The sequence below is a fragment of the Trichoderma ghanense genome (assembly GCF_004382785.1).
Source record: "Trichoderma ghanense strain CCMA-1212 chromosome Unknown scaffold_4, whole genome shotgun sequence".
In the NCBI taxonomy this organism is placed as follows: Eukaryota; Fungi; Ascomycota; class Sordariomycetes; order Hypocreales; family Hypocreaceae; genus Trichoderma; species Trichoderma ghanense.
In genome coordinates, this window is record NW_027395667.1 from 1,759,673 (window position 1) to 1,780,553 (window position 20,881).

The 20,881-nt window shown below is 53.0% G+C and overlaps 6 protein-coding genes across 6 annotated transcripts; 2 read left to right on the plus strand and 4 right to left on the minus strand.

The window, feature by feature from the left end:
• Positions 1-412: 412 nt before the first annotated feature.
• Positions 413-1,835, minus strand: CCMA1212_004750 (D-xylose 1-dehydrogenase; the record flags this gene model as incomplete). The annotated part of the gene is made up of 3 exons (XM_073702041.1): positions 413-1,398; positions 1,528-1,661; positions 1,735-1,835. 3 exons carry the CDS (start codon positions 1,833-1,835, stop codon positions 413-415), a joined length of 1,221 nt encoding a protein of 406 aa, XP_073559482.1.
• Positions 1,836-3,716: 1,881 nt separating this feature from the next.
• Positions 3,717-7,253, minus strand: CCMA1212_004751 (Protein Amidase; the record flags this gene model as incomplete). The annotated part of the gene is made up of 4 exons (XM_073702042.1): positions 3,717-6,522; positions 6,594-6,606; positions 6,671-6,997; positions 7,118-7,253. 4 exons carry the CDS (start codon positions 7,251-7,253, stop codon positions 3,717-3,719), a joined length of 3,282 nt encoding a protein of 1,093 aa, XP_073559483.1.
• Positions 7,254-9,372: 2,119 nt separating this feature from the next.
• CCMA1212_004753 (putative PH domain-containing protein) lies at positions 9,373-12,268 on the plus strand (the record flags this gene model as incomplete). Its single annotated transcript, XM_073702043.1, has 2 exons — positions 9,373-9,854; positions 9,925-12,268. The coding sequence occupies 2 exons, from the start codon at positions 9,373-9,375 to the stop codon at positions 12,266-12,268; spliced, it is 2,826 nt and encodes a 941-aa protein (XP_073559484.1).
• Positions 12,269-12,720: 452 nt separating this feature from the next.
• Positions 12,721-17,581, minus strand: CCMA1212_004754 (DNA polymerase zeta catalytic subunit; the record flags this gene model as incomplete). The annotated part of the gene is made up of 2 exons (XM_073702044.1): positions 12,721-17,294; positions 17,350-17,581. 2 exons carry the CDS (start codon positions 17,579-17,581, stop codon positions 12,721-12,723), a joined length of 4,806 nt encoding a protein of 1,601 aa, XP_073559485.1.
• Positions 17,582-18,028: 447 nt separating this feature from the next.
• Positions 18,029-19,423, plus strand: CCMA1212_004755 (Pre-mRNA-splicing factor SLU7; the record flags this gene model as incomplete). Its single annotated transcript, XM_073702045.1, has 1 exon — positions 18,029-19,423. One exon carries the CDS (start codon positions 18,029-18,031, stop codon positions 19,421-19,423), a length of 1,395 nt encoding a protein of 464 aa, XP_073559486.1.
• A 406-nt stretch (positions 19,424-19,829) lies between these two features.
• On the minus strand, positions 19,830-20,552 carry CCMA1212_004756 (40S ribosomal protein S9; the record flags this gene model as incomplete). The annotated part of the gene is made up of 3 exons (XM_073702046.1): positions 19,830-20,241; positions 20,305-20,403; positions 20,488-20,552. The coding sequence occupies 3 exons, from the start codon at positions 20,550-20,552 to the stop codon at positions 19,830-19,832; spliced, it is 576 nt and encodes a 191-aa protein (XP_073559487.1).
• Between the last annotated feature and the right edge of the window lie 329 nt (positions 20,553-20,881).

A 20,881-nucleotide genomic window follows, 5' to 3' on the forward strand; every position in this document is an offset into this window, starting at 1 on the left:
TTGGTCGTTGACCAATCACCGACCACCGATTGAGCTCAGGCGCTTGTTGAGGAGCAGGGGATGAAAAGATGCTTAAGAGCCTTGCACAAGGTGATGGTGCGTAGCCATGATTCACGCCTCTTTTCGCTTGAGACGACAATTGCCGACACCAAGTTCCCTGACTCATCAAAACACGGTGATGGATCCATTGAGCGACTAGTCTTGAACATGAGAGAACGTCAGCCAACATGGAAGCAGGATAACGTGAAGCAAAGGCTCATATATTCTTCGTATTGGCACTTCTACCTAGGTACCTAGTGTATACAATCTGTACAAAGTACTCATCACAAAAGAGAAAGACTGTCGACAATGACAACCCTTCGAAACGACTAGAAAGAAGAAAATAACAATCAGGCTCCTCTCATATCAAGCTTCACCGGAACGAACTCGTAGGCCGAGGCCCCAGGCCACTCTTCTCATACGCCATGTCAACCATCTTCATCTGGGCAATGGAGTCTTCCCGGTCAACCCAGTGCTGCGTCTTGCGGCCCTTGACCCTGTTGACAAACTGCTCCAGCTGGTGCCTGTACGACATCCAGTGCGCCTCCCCCGGCAGATGGGCGAACTGGCCTCCGGCCTCCTTCCAGGTGTAGGCCTTGCGGGACGTCGTCTTGGTCCAGGTCTTGACGGCGCTGCCGTCGTTGGAGCGAATCTCATTCATCTCCTTGATGTCGATGCGGTGCCAGAAGACGCCGTGGACGAGCCCCTGAAGCGTAAGCTCGCGCCGCTGGAACTGCCGCTGGCCGGCGGGGAGGCTGGCGTTGGCGACGGGCACCTGCTTGGTGGTGACGGTGACCCACGAGGGCTTGATGATGGCCTCGCCCAGGAGGGTGCTGGAGGCGACGCCGGTGCGGCCGCCGGGGAAGCGGAACGTGGCCTTGAACTCGTAGTCGCACTTGTCGTGGACGCCGTCGGTGTAGGCCTTGACGTCGCAGCCGAGGCACTCCTCGGGGCTCTCGCCAAAGAGCAGGCGCAGGGCGGCGAGGTTGTAGGTGCCCATGGCCATGATGGAGCCTCCAGACAGCGCGTAGTTGAAGTGAATCTGGTCCTTGCTGCTGGCCCACCAGGGGATCATGGAGCGGGTCTCGACGTGCTCGATCTCGGAGGGCTCGACGAGGGAGCGGAAGAGGGCCCACGAGGGGTAGAAGCGGCTGTGGAAGGCCTCGAGGAGGACGGGCGCGTTGGGCGCGTCCAGCTCGGGCAGGTTGAAGAGGATCTCGGCCTCGGCGGAGTTGGACACGGAGGGCTTCTCGAGGAGGACGTGCTTGCCGGCGCGGATGGCGCGGACGGCCCATTCGAAGTGTAGGCCATTGGGGAGGGGGATGAAGACGGCGTCGATGTTGGGGTCGTCGAGGATCTCTGCCAGGGGGGTTAGCTTGCGCTTCCTTGTGATGAAGTCCAGTCATGAAAGGGGTAGCTTTGGAGCAATGGTATTATATTGAAAGCAAGTGGCTAGTGAGGAGGATGAGATGATTGTGGGTTTCTTACCCTGATAGGTATCCTTGACCTCTGGGATGCCATGGGACTTTGCGTACTCCTCTGCCTTTTTGCGATCACGAGCGCTGATGGCTTGGATGACGACCTCGGGATGGGACTTGGCGGGGTTGAACAAGGCAAGGGGTCTGTGGGCATTTGTTTGTTAGCCATATGAACTGATGGTAACGCTGAAGCGATGGTGTATGTTGGCGGACTCACGCAATGCCAGCAGCTCCCAAGACGCCAAACCTGATGGCATCGCTGGACTTGGGGGGCGTGGGCGGGTTGAAGCAGCCCCAGATGCGACTGACCAGGGCCATTTCAGTGGTTTCTGTATGAATCCGGATTTGGTATAAGTGAATTTGACCAAGTGATATGAGATGAGAGGGTTTTCTGTAGCAGGACTGCGATTCTCAAGAGATGGTCAAGTTGATGCGTGTAGTCGCTGTTGTAGCTGAAGTACGGTGGCGTCTGATGAGAGAAGACGGCATTCTGGAGGAGGGCGGCCATGACGGATTTATAGACAAAATCACACGAAATCTCCTGCTGCCTGGGAGTTGTTGCCAACGAGGTGATGGCTCCCTTTCCCGCCATTGCTTGCGTGTCCCGACACCTGAAAACGAGGCTCGACAATCGTCACAAGGAGGGCATTCGGATAGATTGGAGCTTCTCTGTGGCTTTTCCGTGGCGTTTTGGCAGGCAGGGGCCCCAAGCCGCCCATTGGCTCGTTTGCCTGGCCCCTGTAAGCCTCCTCGAGGAGATGCCCCCCGGAGTCCCTGTGACTGCCCCCCCTGTCAGACGCTGTAAATCACCCGTAGGAGCTGGTCCCCTGTAAAAGTGGCGTTTTTGTAGCGCCATCTGGGCATCTGTTTTGCTCCGAGCCGGCTTTTGGCTGTTTTTTTTTTTTTTTAGGTGGCTTAGGGGAAGTTGGGGGAGGACGTTGTCAAACTTGTCCGTGTTGCATCAGTTGCGTCTTTTCACGGCCGGTCAGTTGCATCGTCACATTTTGAATGTATGTAGTCGTCACCTGATTGCTCCTTCTTTTACTCTTCTTATTTTGTATGCGTTGTTGCTCGAGACATGCCTTAGCCGTATATGTGTACCCCCTAGAATGAACAAAGCTGCCCACATAAAGTAACGACCTAGATACTGTATGGGATTGTCAGTAAGCTTTGCGGCACGAGCTACTTCACGCCAGCCGCTGTGTTTTATGGTATCGTGGACGTGGAGGTTGCTGGTTAATAGAGAGCATTCCGCTTGAGCCCTTTGATCTAGCATGACTGGGAAAAGGAAATTGGCCACTCGTCGTCAGAGTCATCCCCTGGGCCTCGATCTCAAGGCAGAGCGAGGCTAGGGATTCGTACAGCTTATTGCCGCGACGGTTCTACACATGAGCTTCATCAATAGCCGAACTGCCGCACCTTTAACAAAAAAGATACAGCCACAGGGTCTCTGGAAACAGCAGAGTGGTTGAACGTCGTCGTCGTCTTTCTTCTTCTCTTTTCTTCTTCTTTCTCCCCTTCTCTTTTGCGTTGAAAGGAGCTTCCGTCCACGAGATGCAAGCAGCTGCTATACTCATATCAAGCGGCCTCATCTCCCGGCTCTCCAGGCATGTGCTCGAAAAGCTTCAAGTCGAAACTCCCAATCGACACAAGCACCATCCCGCTGGAATTCCAAAACTGCCACTGTGCTAAAAAAAAACTTGACATTCTCCATCAGCCCAACATCATTAGCTTCCACAAGCATCATCTCATCTCATTTCCCATCCATCACATGGTGATCACCAGAATGCAGTCCTTCACAGATACCGGCACTGGTGCTGGCTCAACCTACCACTCAGCGCCGTCAAGAAAGCCTATTTTGATCATGGCCTGCATGAAATGAGCTTACACGTCTTCTGCCGGTACGCGTTCATTTGCGTAGGTACTAGGCAACCACCAAACTATTACACACCATCCGCAATCGCAACGATGGAAGGCAATCAAGGATGGGAAACACAAATGAAGTTTTATTGCCCTTGACCACTCAATTCTCGAAAGCCTCTTGGACAAGTACCCCAATGGCGTCCTTGATAACGTTGCATTATTATGCCATGAATACAGGACGTCTCTCTCACGAATCTTCTCAACTTTGCATCAGCGACCTATATTTCCATCACGCGAGCTTTCCAAACCTTTACCACGAGATTGCCAGATACTTTGTCAAGCCGTAGAATCAAATTCAGCATCCTGGGATTTCTTCTCGACGGTGAACCAATTTGGCGGTTGTTCACTGCCCCGCAAGTCAGCAGTGGGCAATGAGTCTATGCACGTATCGTTAGGGTGAAACATCATTGCTCTTGGTGTAGTGGGATCAAATCTCGGAATCGTGGAACTCGGATCAGGACCAGAAGACGAAGTAGCATGACCTGTATCCTTGAACATCGCGGAATCTTTCGTTGGCATTTGTTGATTCGCCGTAGGACATCCGATCTGGCTGTTAGCACCGGTCAGCATGTGACCGGTAGTAGCCTCCCGACCTGGAGCTTTGTCCGCTTCCGCCTTCTTCCCTTCTGCTCTCTCTGTAACTGTAGAATAAATCAAGTCGAGTTGGCGTTCGGGTGTAGCATCTTGGTTGGTGTGCCTTTCTTGCCTGGTAGGCTCAGATAGCGAAGTAGATTGACGACCATGAACAGGGCAACTAGGGCAACTGATGACCTCAACCCTCTCGAACTTTGATTCATCTCGGTTGTTTTGGGTATGTGAACATTCAATATGAGAGTGCCCATCGTCTGATGCAAGGAATATGTCCTTATCGTAGGAGTGCCGCTTGCCAATTCGCGTATGCAGGATGTTGTTCCTGGTCGAGTCTGCAGAAGTAGCTCTCTCGGCCCCTGGATCGAGCATGGCCGCGTTGAAAGAATCATTCTTGCGGTTTGGTTGGCGGCCTCTGCTCACTGAGCGTGATGATAGCGTCGTTATGTCACGGCTGGTCGGAGCAGTTAAAGGATTCCGCTTCGTATCATCCCCAAATGCTTGGTGACCACTGACAAATTTGTTGTCAGACAAACCCCGCTGATGATCACCATCGAAGTGTTGGAGGCGTGTATTATGAGGGGTAGTCCGGGAAGTGGCATGACGGTAGTAATCGATTGCCGCGGGCGTTGATATATTTGCGCGGCTCCCAGGTCCCAAGAGGCTAGGGCTTGCAGCAATGGGTATCAGATGTTCTGTCGCAGAATCAGATGTCAACTTGTGCCAGCCGTCGTTTCGCATCTGTTGAGAGGAACAACGGTCCACGGCTGACCCGAATTGTTGAGGATCCGAATTGTGCCTATTTCTAGACTCCGCTCGTTGAGAGATCTGTTCGATGTGCTGTGATACTGCGCTCGGAATATTTTGCGGGCTCAGTGAAGAATCGGATCTGCCTCTGATCCCAGAGCGGCTCGCGTTGCGTGATTTCGGGGACGAAGGTCTCGAAGGATGCTTTTCATTCTGGGAATTGGTCTGCTGGGGCATCTTTGTCTCTGTGGACGAATTTGCCTTCCCCGTTTTATTGGAAGATGTATTCGATCTTGGAGATTGTGAGTACTTCGATCTAGTGCTTGTCGGTCCTGAAGCACCACTTGAGATCTCATTCTCGCTTGTATTTCTTGGCAAAGAGGTAACATCCTTGATAGCTGACCATGGGAAAGGCTCTGGCTTTCTTCCAACAGGCGTGCTTGTGGCCCAATTCCCTCCGCCAGAGACTGAGGATCGAAACACACTGTCGTGCGGTCGCCAAAACCACCGAGGTGAACCCGTGGATACGTCATCAAATGGGGTGGTCGGGGACAAAGCATCCGTTTCATGCTTGATAGTGACATTGCCGCCGTATATGCGTTTCTCAAACCCATGCTGGAACGAATTTGATGGATACCCACTGAGAGGAAGACCACTTTGAGGATATGGTGTGCTATCTTCAGGTGGTCTTGGATTTGAACGGATCGTTTGGGTTGAAACCTCCGACTCATCCGACTTGATTGACTGTGAGGACTCTGCGGATCTTATGGACGATGCACTTGGAATGTTGTTTTCCGAATGCTGATCAAATACCAAAGATGGTAACTGCGGTATGACAAGTCGCGGCCGAACAGCCAGTGGCGTTGGACTAGGCGCAGAAGGGGTCGGGACGTCGTTTCCTTCTCCGTTACTAGCTGCCTGACCATGATCGGCGGATTTGAATGGCGATGGAATGGATATAGATGGTGTTCGTCGCTTAGAATGTTGCTTACTCGAGGCTTTTGGCTGCGAGTGTCCCGTCAATTGAGAGTGAGATAATGGTTCGCTTCGCATGGAAAATGAAGGTGCCGGTGGACTTGTGGGTTCAGTCGATGAAGGGTGATGAGCCATAGAAGCGGGTGGCGAGGATGTGGGGAAATCATGGGCTGAGCCACGTCCAGTAGCAACTGATTGCTCATGCTGTTCATAGTCCGTAGCCTTCAGATCAAGGGAGTCAATGTTAGAGTCTGTCTTGCGGGAGAGCGAACCATTGTCCGGCTTGGTGTATGTTCTTTCGGAGAGAGGAGGAATTCGGGCATTGGACGCGTTGTGGTGTTCAAGTTCGCCAACCTGCTTGCCCAGGGCAGCAGCATCTGGCCGATATACCATCTTAGCATAGGGTGGGTTGGTGGTATCGACGACCAACAACTCTTTTTCGCCCCTCCCCAACAGACCATAGACTTTGACTTCTCCTTCTTGGATACCGATAACAGCACTGGTGCCTGCGTAGGTCGCCTCGTCTTCGATGCCAGTACGATTGCAGAAGACCACGATGATCTCGTCCTCGTTGTTGGAGCGAATGAGGGGCTCTAATCGTGTTACCCAGTATGTCAACGTGTTCATATCCGGCTCATTGGGCATGCGACTGAAATGACGGCGATCCTCTCTCGTCATCCAGGCCATAGAAACGATTACCAAATTTGATTCGACTTCGAGAACATGGAAAGCGAATTCAAACGCGTGCCATGGCGCTTCGAATTTATATGGACTAGCAGATTCAATTAGGACGTTTGCATTGAAATGGAAAGGGTCCGCGAAATCCGAGGTTCGCTCACTTACTTGATATCCATGCCTAATAGCAATTTGTTAGGACGATCTCAGTTAACCGGGAACAGTATGTCTTTCTGCCGACTCACATATGCCAATGGAAGTATTGCCAAGCCCGGGGATATACCCATCATAGAATCCACGATTGCCTTCCAGTGCCCATGACTCGTCCGTATAATAAAGAAAAGACTTCCGATAATTGGCGATTGTTTCGCCATCTCCGTTCACCACAATGGCGGAGTTGTAGTATTCGGGACCCGTCGGCCAGTTGGGAGAAACATCAACTTTCTCTGGGTACCCAACAAGAACCGTGCAATTATATTTCAAAGCCATCGTCCGGGCCCATAATGAGCTGATACCTGAACCTGAAGGCTCAAGAAATGGCGAAATATCCTGCAATGATTTGAAATTATAACCTAGGACAACAGTTAGTCGAATGGACGGCCTGGTCAACAGTTTGGGGTGGGGGAAGTGGGAGGAGCGCCGTGGAAAGTATCAGAACATCCAGTAACAACTGTAGATATTATCATCCATACCAGAAAATGCCAGCTCAGGCAGAACAAGAACATCCAGATCATCAGGGTTTGCTCTTGAGAGAACTGCATCGGCGCGATTCAAGTTGTTGTCAACATCACCCACTTGGGGTGCAAATTGTAAACACCCGATCCTCATTCTTGCCGTACCACCGCAGAGCCCGGACTCGAGAGTTTTGTTGCGCCTTCTTTTCCCCTAGTCTCCCGCCAGTTGCAGATGCTTAGCGTAGCCTGCGAAGTTAGTTGAACTCTTCAACCGTCAACGGAAGATTTTGATAAGAGAAGAGTCAGATCGGAGACTCAGCCAGAGGGATGTGAGGGGTGGAAGTAGGGTTAGGTGTTGTCGCTGGGAGGCTCCCGATTATTTATTTACTCTCTACACTAATCAAGGGGGATTCGGACGGACGCGGCTTCTTGGGGCATAGTAAATGTACCCTTCCTCCGTGATACCAAAGCTAGGTATCTTTGGTGCATGGATTGCGTTTTCGAATGAACTGGGATGGCCAGGAATAGAGAATCCTCGAGCATGGCTGTACACGGGTTCAACTCTTCGATATGTATGTTGGTTGAGCATCTGTAGCACTGCGCGGGTGGGTACGTTTACAGCCAACGGCAGGCCTATATTAACCGCTGGAAACCCCCCTGCAGCGTCCTTGGTCATCTAATTTTAGGCGTGGATTGGTTGAAGACAAATGTCTGTTGGTTGCAGACAGAGAGGATGGGTGGATTCTAGCCTATTAGCGCAAAGAAACGGAGTAGTATACATACACAGAGGGGAGAAATTGAGCGTGGGGTGGATGCCCACATTCTGTCAATACCTCTCCTTCAAGATGCGGTTCATTTGGAAAATCTCTCAGGCTACGGGGCGGTTGCACTCCTTGGTGATGCATGTATAATCATGATGGTGCGGAAGCGCAGTAGTACCCTCCGGAGCAAAAAGCCATGTCAGCTTTCGAGCACAAGCGATACCATTTCAATTTGTAGTCTGTTCGGCGCCTACCGACCGAGATAAAAGGTCAGTACTGTACCTAAGGTACCTACCACCTACTAAATAAGATACTACTAGGTAGTGCATAGTAGTACTTGGTAGACACTGCCTCGGTAGGAGGAGTATCAAGTCAGAGCAGTTCGTACCTCCTTACCCTGCAGGCACCTAGGTACTTTAGGTGCTAGTACTCGTATAGTATAGTATCCGGGGGAGGCAGCCGTAGCCGGCTTTGAAGCGACTGCCACAGCGACGTTATGGGCCGGGCGCTGATTTAGCTGATCGGCAGTCCTGCGCTTGCGGCTGCATGAAGTCTGACTACTCTCGACCTCGTAGTGTTTCTTTGACGAATGCCTCAAGTAGGTGTGAGAGAACAAACCTTCTTACTTAGATATGAACATCGCACAAAACCTACGAGAGATAATAGTAGGAGGGAGGTTAGCAAGTTAGGTGGATAGATAGGTACTATACCTCCGAAGGGTGAGGACGTGTTTACAACCAGTACGTTTCTTACCTAGTACCTCGACACTCCAGACTTCATAATACTGCTGCTGACCATCAGATTGGGAACTGTGTTCTTTTTCGGCGTCTCGGTTCCTAAGTTACCATCTGCCTCCCTGTCCTCAGTTTGTAACCGCCGGTGGCTTTGGCGGCTAACTACCTACCTACCTAGGTAAGGTACTACTGTAGGTACCTTAGGTATCGTACCTACCTAGGTACCTACTAGAGTATCTGCCTGACCGCCTTAGTAGGTACTTTTAGGTACTTGTAGGTACTAGGTTGATTGAGCATGACGCTTCAGCTTCATGTTCCAACTTCCGAAAGACAGCCGCTGAAAGTTTCGCATCAAAACGCACTGAGGTGAGAGCGTACTACTAGATAGGTATCCCCCCTGCTGACACTACTTGTTCCAGGCATGGCTTCGCGCCGAGGAGCTAAGTAGAGGAGTTAGAGGGGTACATGATGCAAAGGCGCATTACAGATATAGTAACCTGCGCTCTGTTCCGGCATCACATGACGTAGCCCAGCTTCAAGTCAATCATCGTCTGGCCAGCTCACCTCCAAGCAAACTGCTCCAGCAGCAGCTCCAAATCAGACAGTTTTTCTTCAGCACAGCATAATGATCGATTGCTGCTGCATCGCGTTGTTTTCGCCCTGATCGTCTGTAGCTGGCCCGCCATTCTTGTGGCCGGAAAACCCCTACAGCTGAGGCGCCTGTTCATTCTCTCAGTCTCTTCCTCTTCTCTCGCTCTCTCGCTCTGCCTCTCTCGCCATGGCCTCCTGGACCACGATCCTGGTAGCCTACCTCATAGGCGGCGTGACCTTCATACCTCTGATGGTTGCGTCTGTCTTCCTCTACGGATACTACAACCTGCCGTACCGACGGGCCCTCGGCTTCGAAGACGACCACGACGATGGCGGCATTGTCCGTCCCGGCGACGACACGACTGCGCTCGACGAGGCCAGGAGGGCCAGGAATAACAGCGACTCCAAAAGGACAAATGCCGATGTAGATGTCGCCGCCGGGTATTTCGCCGTCTGCCGCGAGTACACGCCTATGGGCATCAACGCAAAGCCCGTGGAGCGCTCAACCCCCGTCGGCTCTGCCACAGTGACCCCTACAAGTCCGAGCGTCTACCAGACAATGTATAGGAGTATATTCGATCGCAAGGCCGCTGCCAGCTCGATGGACAGTAGCAGCAGCGTCAGCCAACGCCCCAAGAAGGCAGGCAACGTCTTCTACGTGGTGCTCAGGTACGCGTCTGCGCTTCCCCTTTCACCACCTGCACGGTGGCGCCCTGACGTGTGCTGACCAGCTCTGCAGACATGGACACTTGATGCTGTTTGACGACGAGGAGCAGCTCGAGGTGCGACATGTGATATCCCTGGCGCATCACAGAATAGGGCTGTATTCCGGAGGCGACGTGACCCCCGAAGGCGAGCTGTTCATTAAACGAAACGCAATATCCCTAACGCGAAAACTCAACGAATCCGATCACACTCCCGACAGCCAGGCGTCGAGGCCGTTCTACTTGTTTTCGGAGAATTGCTCAGCCAAGGAAGACTTCTACTTCGCCATGCTGAAGAACCAACAGCATACGTTTGGGCTCGAGCATATCGCGCCAAACCCCAAGCAGTTCGAGCTCAAGTCCATCATTTCACTTGTGCAGAAGCTGCATTCGTCGGAGGATCAGGTGCACGCACGCTGGATTAACGCAATGATTGGAAGGATCTTTCTGGGCGTCTACAAGACCAGGGATCTGGAAACGTTTATCCGCGAAAAGATCACCAAGAAAATCTCGCGCGTCAAGCGTCCTTCGTTCCTCACCAACATCAAGATCCAGCAGATCGACACAGGAGACGCTGCGCCCTACTTTGCCAATCTGAAACTCAAGGACCTCAACGTTGAGGGAGAGTGTGTCGTGGAGGCCGACCTGAGGTACACCGGCAGCTTTCGAATCGAGGTTGCTGCCACGGCGAGGATCGATCTGGGCGCGAGGTTCAAGGTTCGGGAGGTCAACCTGATTCTTGCCGTCGTCCTGCGCAGGCTGGAAGGCCACGTTTCGTTCAAAATCAAGCCACCTCCCAGCAACAGGATCTGGTTCTCCTTCCAGACTATGCCAAAGCTGGAGATGACGATTGAGCCCATCGTCAGCTCGAGACAGATCACCTATACCGTCATCACGCGTCAGATAGAGAATCGCATCAAGGAAGTCTTTGCTGAGACATTAGTTCAGCCATTTTGGGACGATGTTCCCTTCTTTAACACGGAACACAAGCAGCTGAGAGGCGGCATTTTTGAAGGCGACGATGCCGTCAGGCCCTCCTCGCAGCCTGCCGAACCTCTGGCTCAGGTCGGCGACGGTGAAATCCCTGACCTCCTTGAAGCCGGCGTTGCCCAGACACTGGACGACGCTCAGCCCATAGACAAGAGCCAACCAATGCCAGTAATTGACGCTCTCGAGCCGGCGCCCAGTCCGCTTAGAAGGGCGTCGGACAAAGTAGCAAGTGCCCTACCGGCTGTGGCGTCGTCGACCAGCGTGGATCTCGCTCCTCCGGCTCCGGTTCATTCACCTAGGATTGTGAAGCCCGCCACCGAGCCCATTGTTGGAACTGAAACAGCGCATGCTGATCTGTTCAAACCATCGACGTCTCCGCCAGACTATGCCATGAATCACATGGCGGCGCTGCGCTCCAGGTCACAGGACGCCTCACCCGTACCCATCACTAGGAAGTTGTCACAGTCGACCCTCATCTCGAGACGGTCGTCTTCCTCATCCAAGGAACTGCACGGAAACGCGGCCGGAGAAGACGAACCCCATACAGACCCCAAGGCTGTGCCGCAACCACCGCAGCAATACGCTGGCCCTCCCCCCGGCGTAGCGGCGGCTTCTGATTCTGATCTCTCTCGCACCCCTACTGCCGGCTCGATCAAATCCCAGGCAGGCTCCCTCAGCCGCAGCCTGTTCCAAAGACGTGATCCCCCCAGTTCTGGCACCGCGGCCGCTCTCGATGGCGAGGCTACAGTGCAAAAGAGGAATACCTTGGCAGCGGTCACCAACGCAGCTGCTCAGGCAAGACAATGGGGTTGGAACGCTATCCAACGGCAAAGAGAAGCCATGAGGAACAATGAGAAGACCATCGCCGTCGATTTGAGCCAGCCCATGGGCCGGGGGCAACCCCTTCCGCCACCAGGGACACCACTTCCGATGCCAACAAATGGAGGCACCAAAATAGGGCCTGTTCCCACGTACAAGCGGAGATCCCCCAACCTCGTCCTAGAAGAACAGGCTGCCCTTGCAGCTGAGGACAGCCAGGGCGCTGCGCCTTCGCCTGGGAGACACCATTCCCCGCCGCGGAGGAGGCGACAAGACAGCCAGCAACAAGAAGACCACAGCCCGAATATCCTCGTAGTCGCTGCGCCGGACGATTCGCAGCCAACTACTCCCGCCATCGAGGACGAAGAACGCCAGGCTGAGCTGTGGAATGGAGAGCTACCGACAACAGCGCAGCAGGGGAGCAACAATCATGATGCCGCAGATGACAAAACCCAGGGCCTGGAGGCAGGCAATTCCGTCACCGCCAGCAAGCCTATTCCAATAAGCCCATCGACTTTTGCAGAGCCGAATGACGACGACGACTATTCCGCATGGATGGTGGACGACTAGACTGGCAAAGATGTGTTTGATTCGCGCTCACGCCTTGCAAGTATGCGTCTCCCATCACTAACGCGGGATATCAGGGGTCTTATTGCCTGTTTGTTTGTCTGCTTCCTCTTTCGTACTGCGTTCTTCTCCCCTTTCTCCTGTCATAGATTCACTTGTATAAAATAAATAGAACGAAAAGGTTACCCTCTAAGCCGAAAGGGCGCTCCTAGGCTTTGTAGGGATGACGCATCTTTGTAATTTAGCGTTGGCGTTCACGAGACGGGCACGGCGAGAAGCATCATGTAGCAAGGATCAGTTGCGTATTAAGTGGAATGACATGCTCTTCTTCTTCTTCTATTCCTTCTTCTTCTTCTTGTCCTCTCCTCCTCCTCCTCCTCCTCCTTCTTCTTCTCCTGCTTCACATCCCCGAGTTGCGAATCTTTCAATGCCTGGCAGTGAGCCACATGCCCCGACTACCACTCCAAGGAAAGGTCTTCCATCCTGGCATACAACTCATGGATCAGGGGCTCCGTCACTACTTGTTCGTGATGCATCTTACTTCTGAGCCTTGTGCGAGTCCAGAACACGGGGCAGTCATGGCTGTCGCACGCAACGTCTTCCAGAGGACCAAGTCCTTCGCAGCCTTGGCAGATGCGCCGTAGTTCGTCGTATTTGCGCTCTACCGTTACAAGCTTCGATTGCAGCGTCAGCAACGAGTCTGGCACCCTGGCATAGCATAGGCGGCACACCGACATCTCCGTAGAGCTGGCGACCGTTCTCCCACAGACCAAGCAGTTGGTCGACTGCATATACGCCTCTAGTGTTCGCTTCTTGTGACCGTGCCCTTTGGTCCGCTGGATGCGCCGGATTTTCGGCATTGCATCATACCACTGTCTCACGTTGGCGCCGACGAGGTTGAATATCCGCTCCAGAGGAGGTATCAGATTCTTGGTGATGTAATAGTCCGAATCCAGCTGCCAGTGAGGGTTGCGAAGAAGCTCCTCCGGCGAGACACACCGGTCGATGAGCCGAGCGCCCGGCGCTCCCGTAACAACAACATACGGGACTCGTTCGCCGTACTGCGGCTCCGCTCTCGAGTCTTGAAGCATCTTTCTCGCGCTAATCAGGGCCCCGGCAGGTGGTAGGCCGTGCTCAGAATAAGATCCTAGGCGGACTTCTTTGGCAAAGCAAAAGTCCTGGATCGACACTCTGCCACCCATCACCTTCCTGCACTGTTCCTGGAAGTAATCCTTGACCTGGCTCAAATCCGCCGTTTCGAACAGTATTCTTAGAGCCTTCTCCTCGATCTTCTGCTCCGCGGGAGTACCGTCACGGCGGACAGTTTCTATGCCTTTGGCATCAAACTCGGGCTTGACCTGATCCTTGCTCTCGTACTTGTACCCGACGTAGCGTTTCTTGGCGAGCAAGACGCAAGGATGGTAGACCTTTTCGAACTTGAGCTTGACTGGCTTGGGGTTCCTTTCTGTAATGGCCTGGGCAATCTCGTGCCCTATTGCGAAGGCCTCGTCCCTGGATCGTCCTTTGAGGTAGATGAAAAGGCTGTCGGTATCGCCGTAGACCACTTCAGCGCCCCATCGCTCCACCGAATGGATGTAGGCAGTGGCTCTCTCCAGCGTCTCGCGACCAGTCTGCACAATGCTGTCCGCAATCTCCGAGCACGGCATTCGACCCGAGAATGAGGCCGATGTGTAGCCATAGGTCACGTTGGCGAGCAACTTGAGCGCAAGCTGTCGATTGTTCAGCAGCTGCTGCAGAGTCTTGTCATCCCGGTCCTGCTTCATTCCGCTCTTGACCATGATCCTCGTCTCCAGGATTTCAGTCAACATCTTAGCGAGCAGGGATTTCCGGACCTCGGCTTTCACATACATCATGCCATTGGGCGCGATGTTGATGTGCTTCGCCAACAAACTCAACAGTCCATCTTGTCGTCTGTACTCGGCGAAGCCCATCTTGCTCTTACCGCGCCAGTCCGTGATGCGCCCCAAAAAAGTTGAGTAGCAATAGTTGTATGCAATCATGACGCTTGGGTAGAGACTCTGGAAGTCAAGCACAACCAGAGGGCTGCTGTAAAAGGCACTCTGGGGCTCCATCACCAACGGTAAGCACTCGAGAGCATTTTGCTGGCCGACTTGCTTGCGACTCGGGGAGACAAGCATGAAGTTTTCTGGCTTTGCGATCCTAAACATGATGGACTCGACTTTGAACTGTGAGCCGCGGGAGAAGACGGAAAAGAAGTCGACGCCTAGAAGCCTGGCCTGCTCGCTAGTCCTCGATATGAGCTCGTTGGACTCTAAAATCTCCAGGTCGAGCCTGGTCCGTGTCCGGTAGTATTTCAGAAGTCTGACCAAGTCCTGCGGCTTGCCGCTGCGATGCCAGGATGTGAGAGACCTCCATGGATAATGAGGTATCCGACGGTGCAAAAGATGCCACACCACATTTTCCATGGTATACTGGAGGAGATTGACCTCGCCACGCATTGCCCTCCAGATATTAATCATGTGCCTTCCTGTGACGCGAATACTCGAGGTTGTGTTGAAGCCCCATTGATCATTTTCCTTGCCGAAACGCCCGTTGGACTGCGTCTTCATCCTGGAGAATTCGCTGCAGAGATCGTAGTCATACTTCAGCCTCGCCCGTTCAATCAAATAGCCCCATGAGCTTCCATGGACTTCATAGCCAGTCAGTATGTCTGGGTCATAGAATCTGACAATCTCAACCATCCTATTGAGCAAATCCAGCTCTGACGACTCCTCGGCAACTTCGTCGGGCACCGCACTTCTGATTCGCCCGGCTAGAGCACTGTCAGCCGACAGAACCAAGATTCCAGACCCAGATGATCCCGGCAATTCAGGAGCCGCGCTGCTCCTTGCTTCGTCGTCTTTCCAATGCCAAAAGATGCATTGTATCTCGTCTTCCTCGGGATTGGGCACGAAATTCCCCCTTGTATTTACGTGGATTTCGAGGCTCATTGTGCTCATGTATTGGGCCTCATGTGGAACAGCCGAAGAGGGTTGTTTTTGGCTGTACCTAAAGTTGTGTTTGTTCCTTGGCGTCGGACCGTCTATCTGAGAGAGCCACGGACGAATTGTTCTTGGTTTGGCCCTTTTGAAGCCACTCGCCTCATTCTGAACCAATGACCTAGCGACCTCATCGTAGGAAGGTGGAAGTTGAGCAATCTCCCAGCCTCTCCACGAGCAACGCCCCCTCAATCGCTGGTCATTTTGCCACATGTCGGCTTCCCGGGAGAGGCTCGTATCGCTATCGTGGCTGATCCAAGGGATGGAATTGCCCGTTGGATCGAAATCAGGTAGAAATGGCAAAGTATTGCTGATTAAGTGGAACTCCTTGCCGGCATACTCCCGTCGTCGCAATGGAACATCTGCCTCATTGCTGTAGAAAGCGTCCTGATATATTATGTCCGGACAGCTGTGCTCACTTTGACAGGCGACATCGGCAACAGAAGGCGGAGGAATAGCATACGTCATGAAGCGACTAGAAGCTTGAGGCTTAGCCTTCATCGAATTGATTTGTGAGGCCTTGAGAAGTTCGACATGCTGAAGCGAATCAGATTGTGGTTGGAGAAGGGAACGTGGTCCATTCACAGCTGTTGAAGAAGACGAAGATTTTCCCTGGTACGTTACATCATGCTTCGCCCTCTTGGCATTGTTATCATCCGCTAATGATGCTGTTCGTTTGCCTGCGGGCCTAATCTCGAGACCAGTTACAACACATTGGTCATGTGTATAAGTGAGTCGATTGCGCTGCGCAGCTTCAGCTAACCTGGATGATAACGATAGTCGGGGTATCCGGCCAGTCAAGAGACCACTTTCGCCAATTCCTAGGAAGCGGGCGTCGAATCTTGCAGCCTCGGGCTTCTTGGTGGACTCGGCCATAGTAGGCTTGGGTGGCACGGCGTCGATAGTCTCCAATGATGGCACACTATGCTCCTTCCTGGACTCCTCCTCGAGATCCGAAGCACCTGCATCTGCTGCAAGCCAGGCATCTTCATCTAATTGAGACATCTGCAGCTTCTGTTCATCCACTTCGATGTTGCCGCTAGGATCCTCGTTTAGCCGTGCCGAAGTCAGAGAAAGCCCAAGTGCAGCCGATAGGTTAGACGGATGGAGGTCTTCGACAGATTGTAGACTGGTTTTGATAGAGCTTTCATTAGGCAACGGTTTCAGAAAGGTACCTAGGCTCAACTCAGACTCGTGGAACTGCTCTTGGTCTTTGGAGATTAAAACTTCCACCTTCCGCCGATAGTCTTCCTCATGCATCCATGCCTGTGGCTGGGACGATCGAGAGTCTGCTGACATCGACACAAGAGCCTCTCTCGGAAAAGAAGAGACAAGATGCTGCGCAGGTGTTTGGCCGGGTGGCAGTTGACGCTGACGCCTCCGAGCTTCGGCCTTCCAGAGTCCGGCCATACTTGAGACCAACTTGGCATCTTCTGCCGGAGGCTTGATGAACTCAGAAAAGTCCTGGTGGAGTAGTCGTTCCTTGATTTTCCCCCTGTTGATAATGTTTTGGGCAGAAATGTCGACTTCGATCGAGCAAAAGCTTTCCCGAGGCAGCGTGAGATCATCCGTGACGAAGTCCGATGGAACAGTGCCCTCATTCCAGAGCTTGGAAGACGCAGCGTCACCTTCGTGTCGTGGAGGAAGCGGAGATCTGAAATAAGTCTGCGACGATTCGAGGTAATCGCACCCATACAAGTTGTAATCAATCATAAATTGGAGGAGATACTGGAGGTGTGCCTCGTACGGCTGGAATTTCCGCTTCATTATAACTCCCTGCTGGAGCAGATCCGCCAGCCGCGTCATCGCCATGGGATTGAACATGTAGATTTTGAGGAAGGGCTTATAGCCAACGGCGTATCCATAGAAGGGAACCCCTTTCACCAACGTGATCCGCGCAACGAACTTGGCCTTGCCTCCATCCTGATCGCGCCGGTAACTTATGGCCAGCGCATGATCGATAGAGAGGTGCAGGCGGTATATAAAAGCTCCAACTATGGACAGCTCCTCTTAGCAACATTCAAGTACTATAAGGTTGGTGAATCACCACGTCGGAGGGCTCACCTGCATCTTGATTCATGTCGCCGTCATACTCAACGTATAGATAGGGAAATACGCCATGGACATGGGCGCAAACCTTTTGACCAAACTCCGTCGAGCCAAAGATCCGAATCACTGGGACTTTGGTTGCATTCAAGAGGGGGGCCTGGAGGTCATTGCGCAGCTGGGGGTCATGGCGACTGGGCAAGGCTTGATAGTGATCAATACAGTTCAAGCGGACGCGGAACAAGACCATTCTTCTCAGCGAGCTGATCCATCAGTGTGCGCTTGACTCGGTGACAGCCAAAGAAAGTGAACAGTTTGGGTGCCTCGCAAGCAATGGAAGTTGCCTATCGCAGGTTTCATGAGGGACGTGTCAAGGTCGCGTCATTGGTGGGGCGGCAGAGTCGCGAGATCACGTGAAGATAAACGGTGCTTTATCTTATCAAGGCGCCGTGCTCCGAAGTACTTCGTACCTGGCTGATTTGACGTGAGGCTCAGCCGAAGCAGGTTGGAACTTTCGCGACCGCCTGCTTCGTTCAAGTCGGTCCTAAACACCTGGATTCTTCCCTGCACTTGGGATCTCACTTCTCTCATCTTGCGACCTCTTCTCACGAGGGCCGTCTATTGACTGATAATTACTTATCTTCAAGGATTTTCTGCCACATCACTCCTTCTACGCATACGTGCCTCTTCGAGAATCATGCCGCCACCACGAAAACCTGCGACAGGAGCGGCCTCGAAGGAGGAAAACATCTACATCCCCTCTTTCATCAGCAAGCGGCCGTTTTATGCAGGCGAAGAAGGAGACGACAATGACTACCTGAAGCATCAACGTCGAGAGGAGAAGAACGAGAAGTCGCAGTGGTACGACCGCGGGAAGAAGGCCGGGCCGGCCGCGACAAAGTACCGGAAGGGCGCATGCGAGAACTGCGGATCAATGACACACAAGGTCAAAGACTGTCTGAGCCGACCAAGAGCAAAGGGGGCTAAATGGACGGGCAAGGATATCCAGGCAGACGAAGTCGTTCAGGATGTCAAGCTGGGGTGGGATGCGAAACGAGACCGCTGGAACGGATACGACGCTAGGGAGTATCGCAGAGTGATTGATGACTATAACCAGATGGAGGAGCTTCGGAAACAGGCGAAGATTACTTCCAATGGCGACGATGATGAGGAAGAGAAGGATGATGGTGACAAGTACGCTGAAGAAAACGACATGAGCAAGCATCAGAGTACGGCAACGAGGCAGCTCAGGATACGAGAAGACACGGCCAAGTATCTCCTGAATCTCGACCTTGAGTCCGCAAAATATGACCCCAAAACCAGAGCCCTGGTCAACTCTGGCGCAACAGCGGACAAGGCGGCCGATGTGTTTGCCGAAGAAGGGTTCATGAGGTCCTCTGGCGACGCTGGCGAATTCGAGAAGGCGCAGCGGTATGCGTGGGAAGTACAGGAGAAAAGCGGCGATACCTCGCAGCACCTGCAGGCTAACCCGACAGCCGGCGCCTTTTACCGAAAGAAGCAAGCAGAAGAGGCCGAGAAAAGGCGCCTGGAACGCGAACAGCAGCTACTGGACAAATACGGCGGCGATGGACAGAAAGTGATGCCTGCTGCACTGCGCAACCTGGCCATGTCAGAGTCTGAGACGTTTGTCGAATACGATGAGGCTGGCCTAATCAAAGGTGCACCACTCAGAGGTGCAAAGTCCAAATATACAGAGGATACTCTCATCAACAACCATACCTCGGTTTGGGGCAGCTGGTGGTCAAATTTCAAATGGGGCTACGCCTGCTGTCACTCGTTCATCAAGAATAGCTACTGTACCGGCGAGGAAGGCAAGGTAGCCTGGGAGGCTGCCGAGCGTCAACGATACGCTGCCCCTTCTTTGGAACAGGAGACTGAACCAATGTCTGCGGAAACCGAAGAGCCCGAGTCAACAGCGGACCTTCAGGCTGCAAGGTCTAAGAAGCGTACGCAAGCGGAGATGAATGGGATGGGGGTTTCGGAGGCTGAGATGGATGAATATCGCCGAAAGAAAACCGTCGCTCAAGATCCTATGGCAAAGCTGCTCGGCAGAGACGAACTCCTTGGTTGAGCAGTTGAATTCAAAATCCGTACACACCTGCAGTGCATGCCCACCGCGTTTCAGGTCATGCATGCGCCTCGACCAGGGTCATGAACGCTGTTTTAGAAACCGCTATTGGATTCATCATGCGGACACCGATACCGATGTCCCTGGAGTATACATTCTTGGAGATTATGGGTACACATTCAGCTTTTTAACAGGCAATATTTTCGTCACGTAGGCGTTGGTGAGCTTTAGGTGCAAGTACGTTTTCGTGTTTTTTTTTTTGAGGCTTTTGAAATCATTCCATTTTGTCCTTTGGCCAACGCCGAAAGCTAGGAGGATAAACCCTTTTTATTCCCTGCCAGTGATATCCCTCAGTGGTGCACCAGCTCCGTATGCAGGAGACTCATTAGCACATATATACGGTGCGCATCTACTCGTCATCCTCCTCCTCCTCACCATCCTCGCCCTTCTCGGCGGCCTTGGCCTTCTTTCTGCGGACACGACCAGGACGGCCGTTGCCGAATGGTGAGGTCAGGGCGAAGTCAATGTGCTTCTGGGAGTCGAGTCGGACAATGAAGGAGGGGACATTGACAATCTGCTTGCCGACACGGATGTGGCGCTGGCGGATCAGGACACGGGCGTGGTGGATGGACTTGGCCAGGCCGAGCTTGTAGACGCAGGTCTGCAGGCGGCGCTCCAGGAAGTCCTCAATCTTCAACGCCAGCACGTAATCGAGCTTCATGCGAGACTCGTCGAGCACACCGACGCGGACGAGACGGCGAATCAGGGCATTGCCTTCGAACAGTCGCTTGGGGTCCTTCTCGTCGAGGGTAAGAAGCTGACTGCAGTCAATCCGCCGTTAGCAGGTGATATCTTCTTCGAGGCGGCTTGCGGCATCGACTTACCGGGCAGCACGACGGATCTTGGACAGAGTCAAACCGACTCGCCAGACCTCACGCTTGTTGCGCAGGCCATATTCACCAACGAGCTTCAGCTCCGAGTCCCTGATCAATCAAAGCATGTCAGTTTCCTAGTCACAATCGACTTGAACAGAGCCATGCTCTAGTTCAGTGGCCGGTGATACTGACAGACGAGCAGACTCGAAGGGTCGACGAGGGACACGCGAGGTCTTGGAATGCGCACGAGGGGCCATTCTATAGAATTGTCAGAGGTTATGGCTCAGACGTGTCGATATTGAGCATATGATACTCACTTGACTTGCTTCCTGGGGTGGTGGCTGCTGGTGAACTTTTGCGCGGGTGATCTCGAGGAATCGTCAAGGTTGTGTGGATAGGAAATTTGGCGTCCGAAAATCCGGCACGTGACCCCATAGCCACGAGCCCTAAGCCACGCAACATGTGCCGTTTCCACCAAAACCCACAATCCTGCCCTATCGTCACGACGGAGGGGAAAAAAAATCGGCGGATTATCTAAGCATATTCGCTTCCACACGCCGTGCGTAATTTCACCCACGCCAAATTA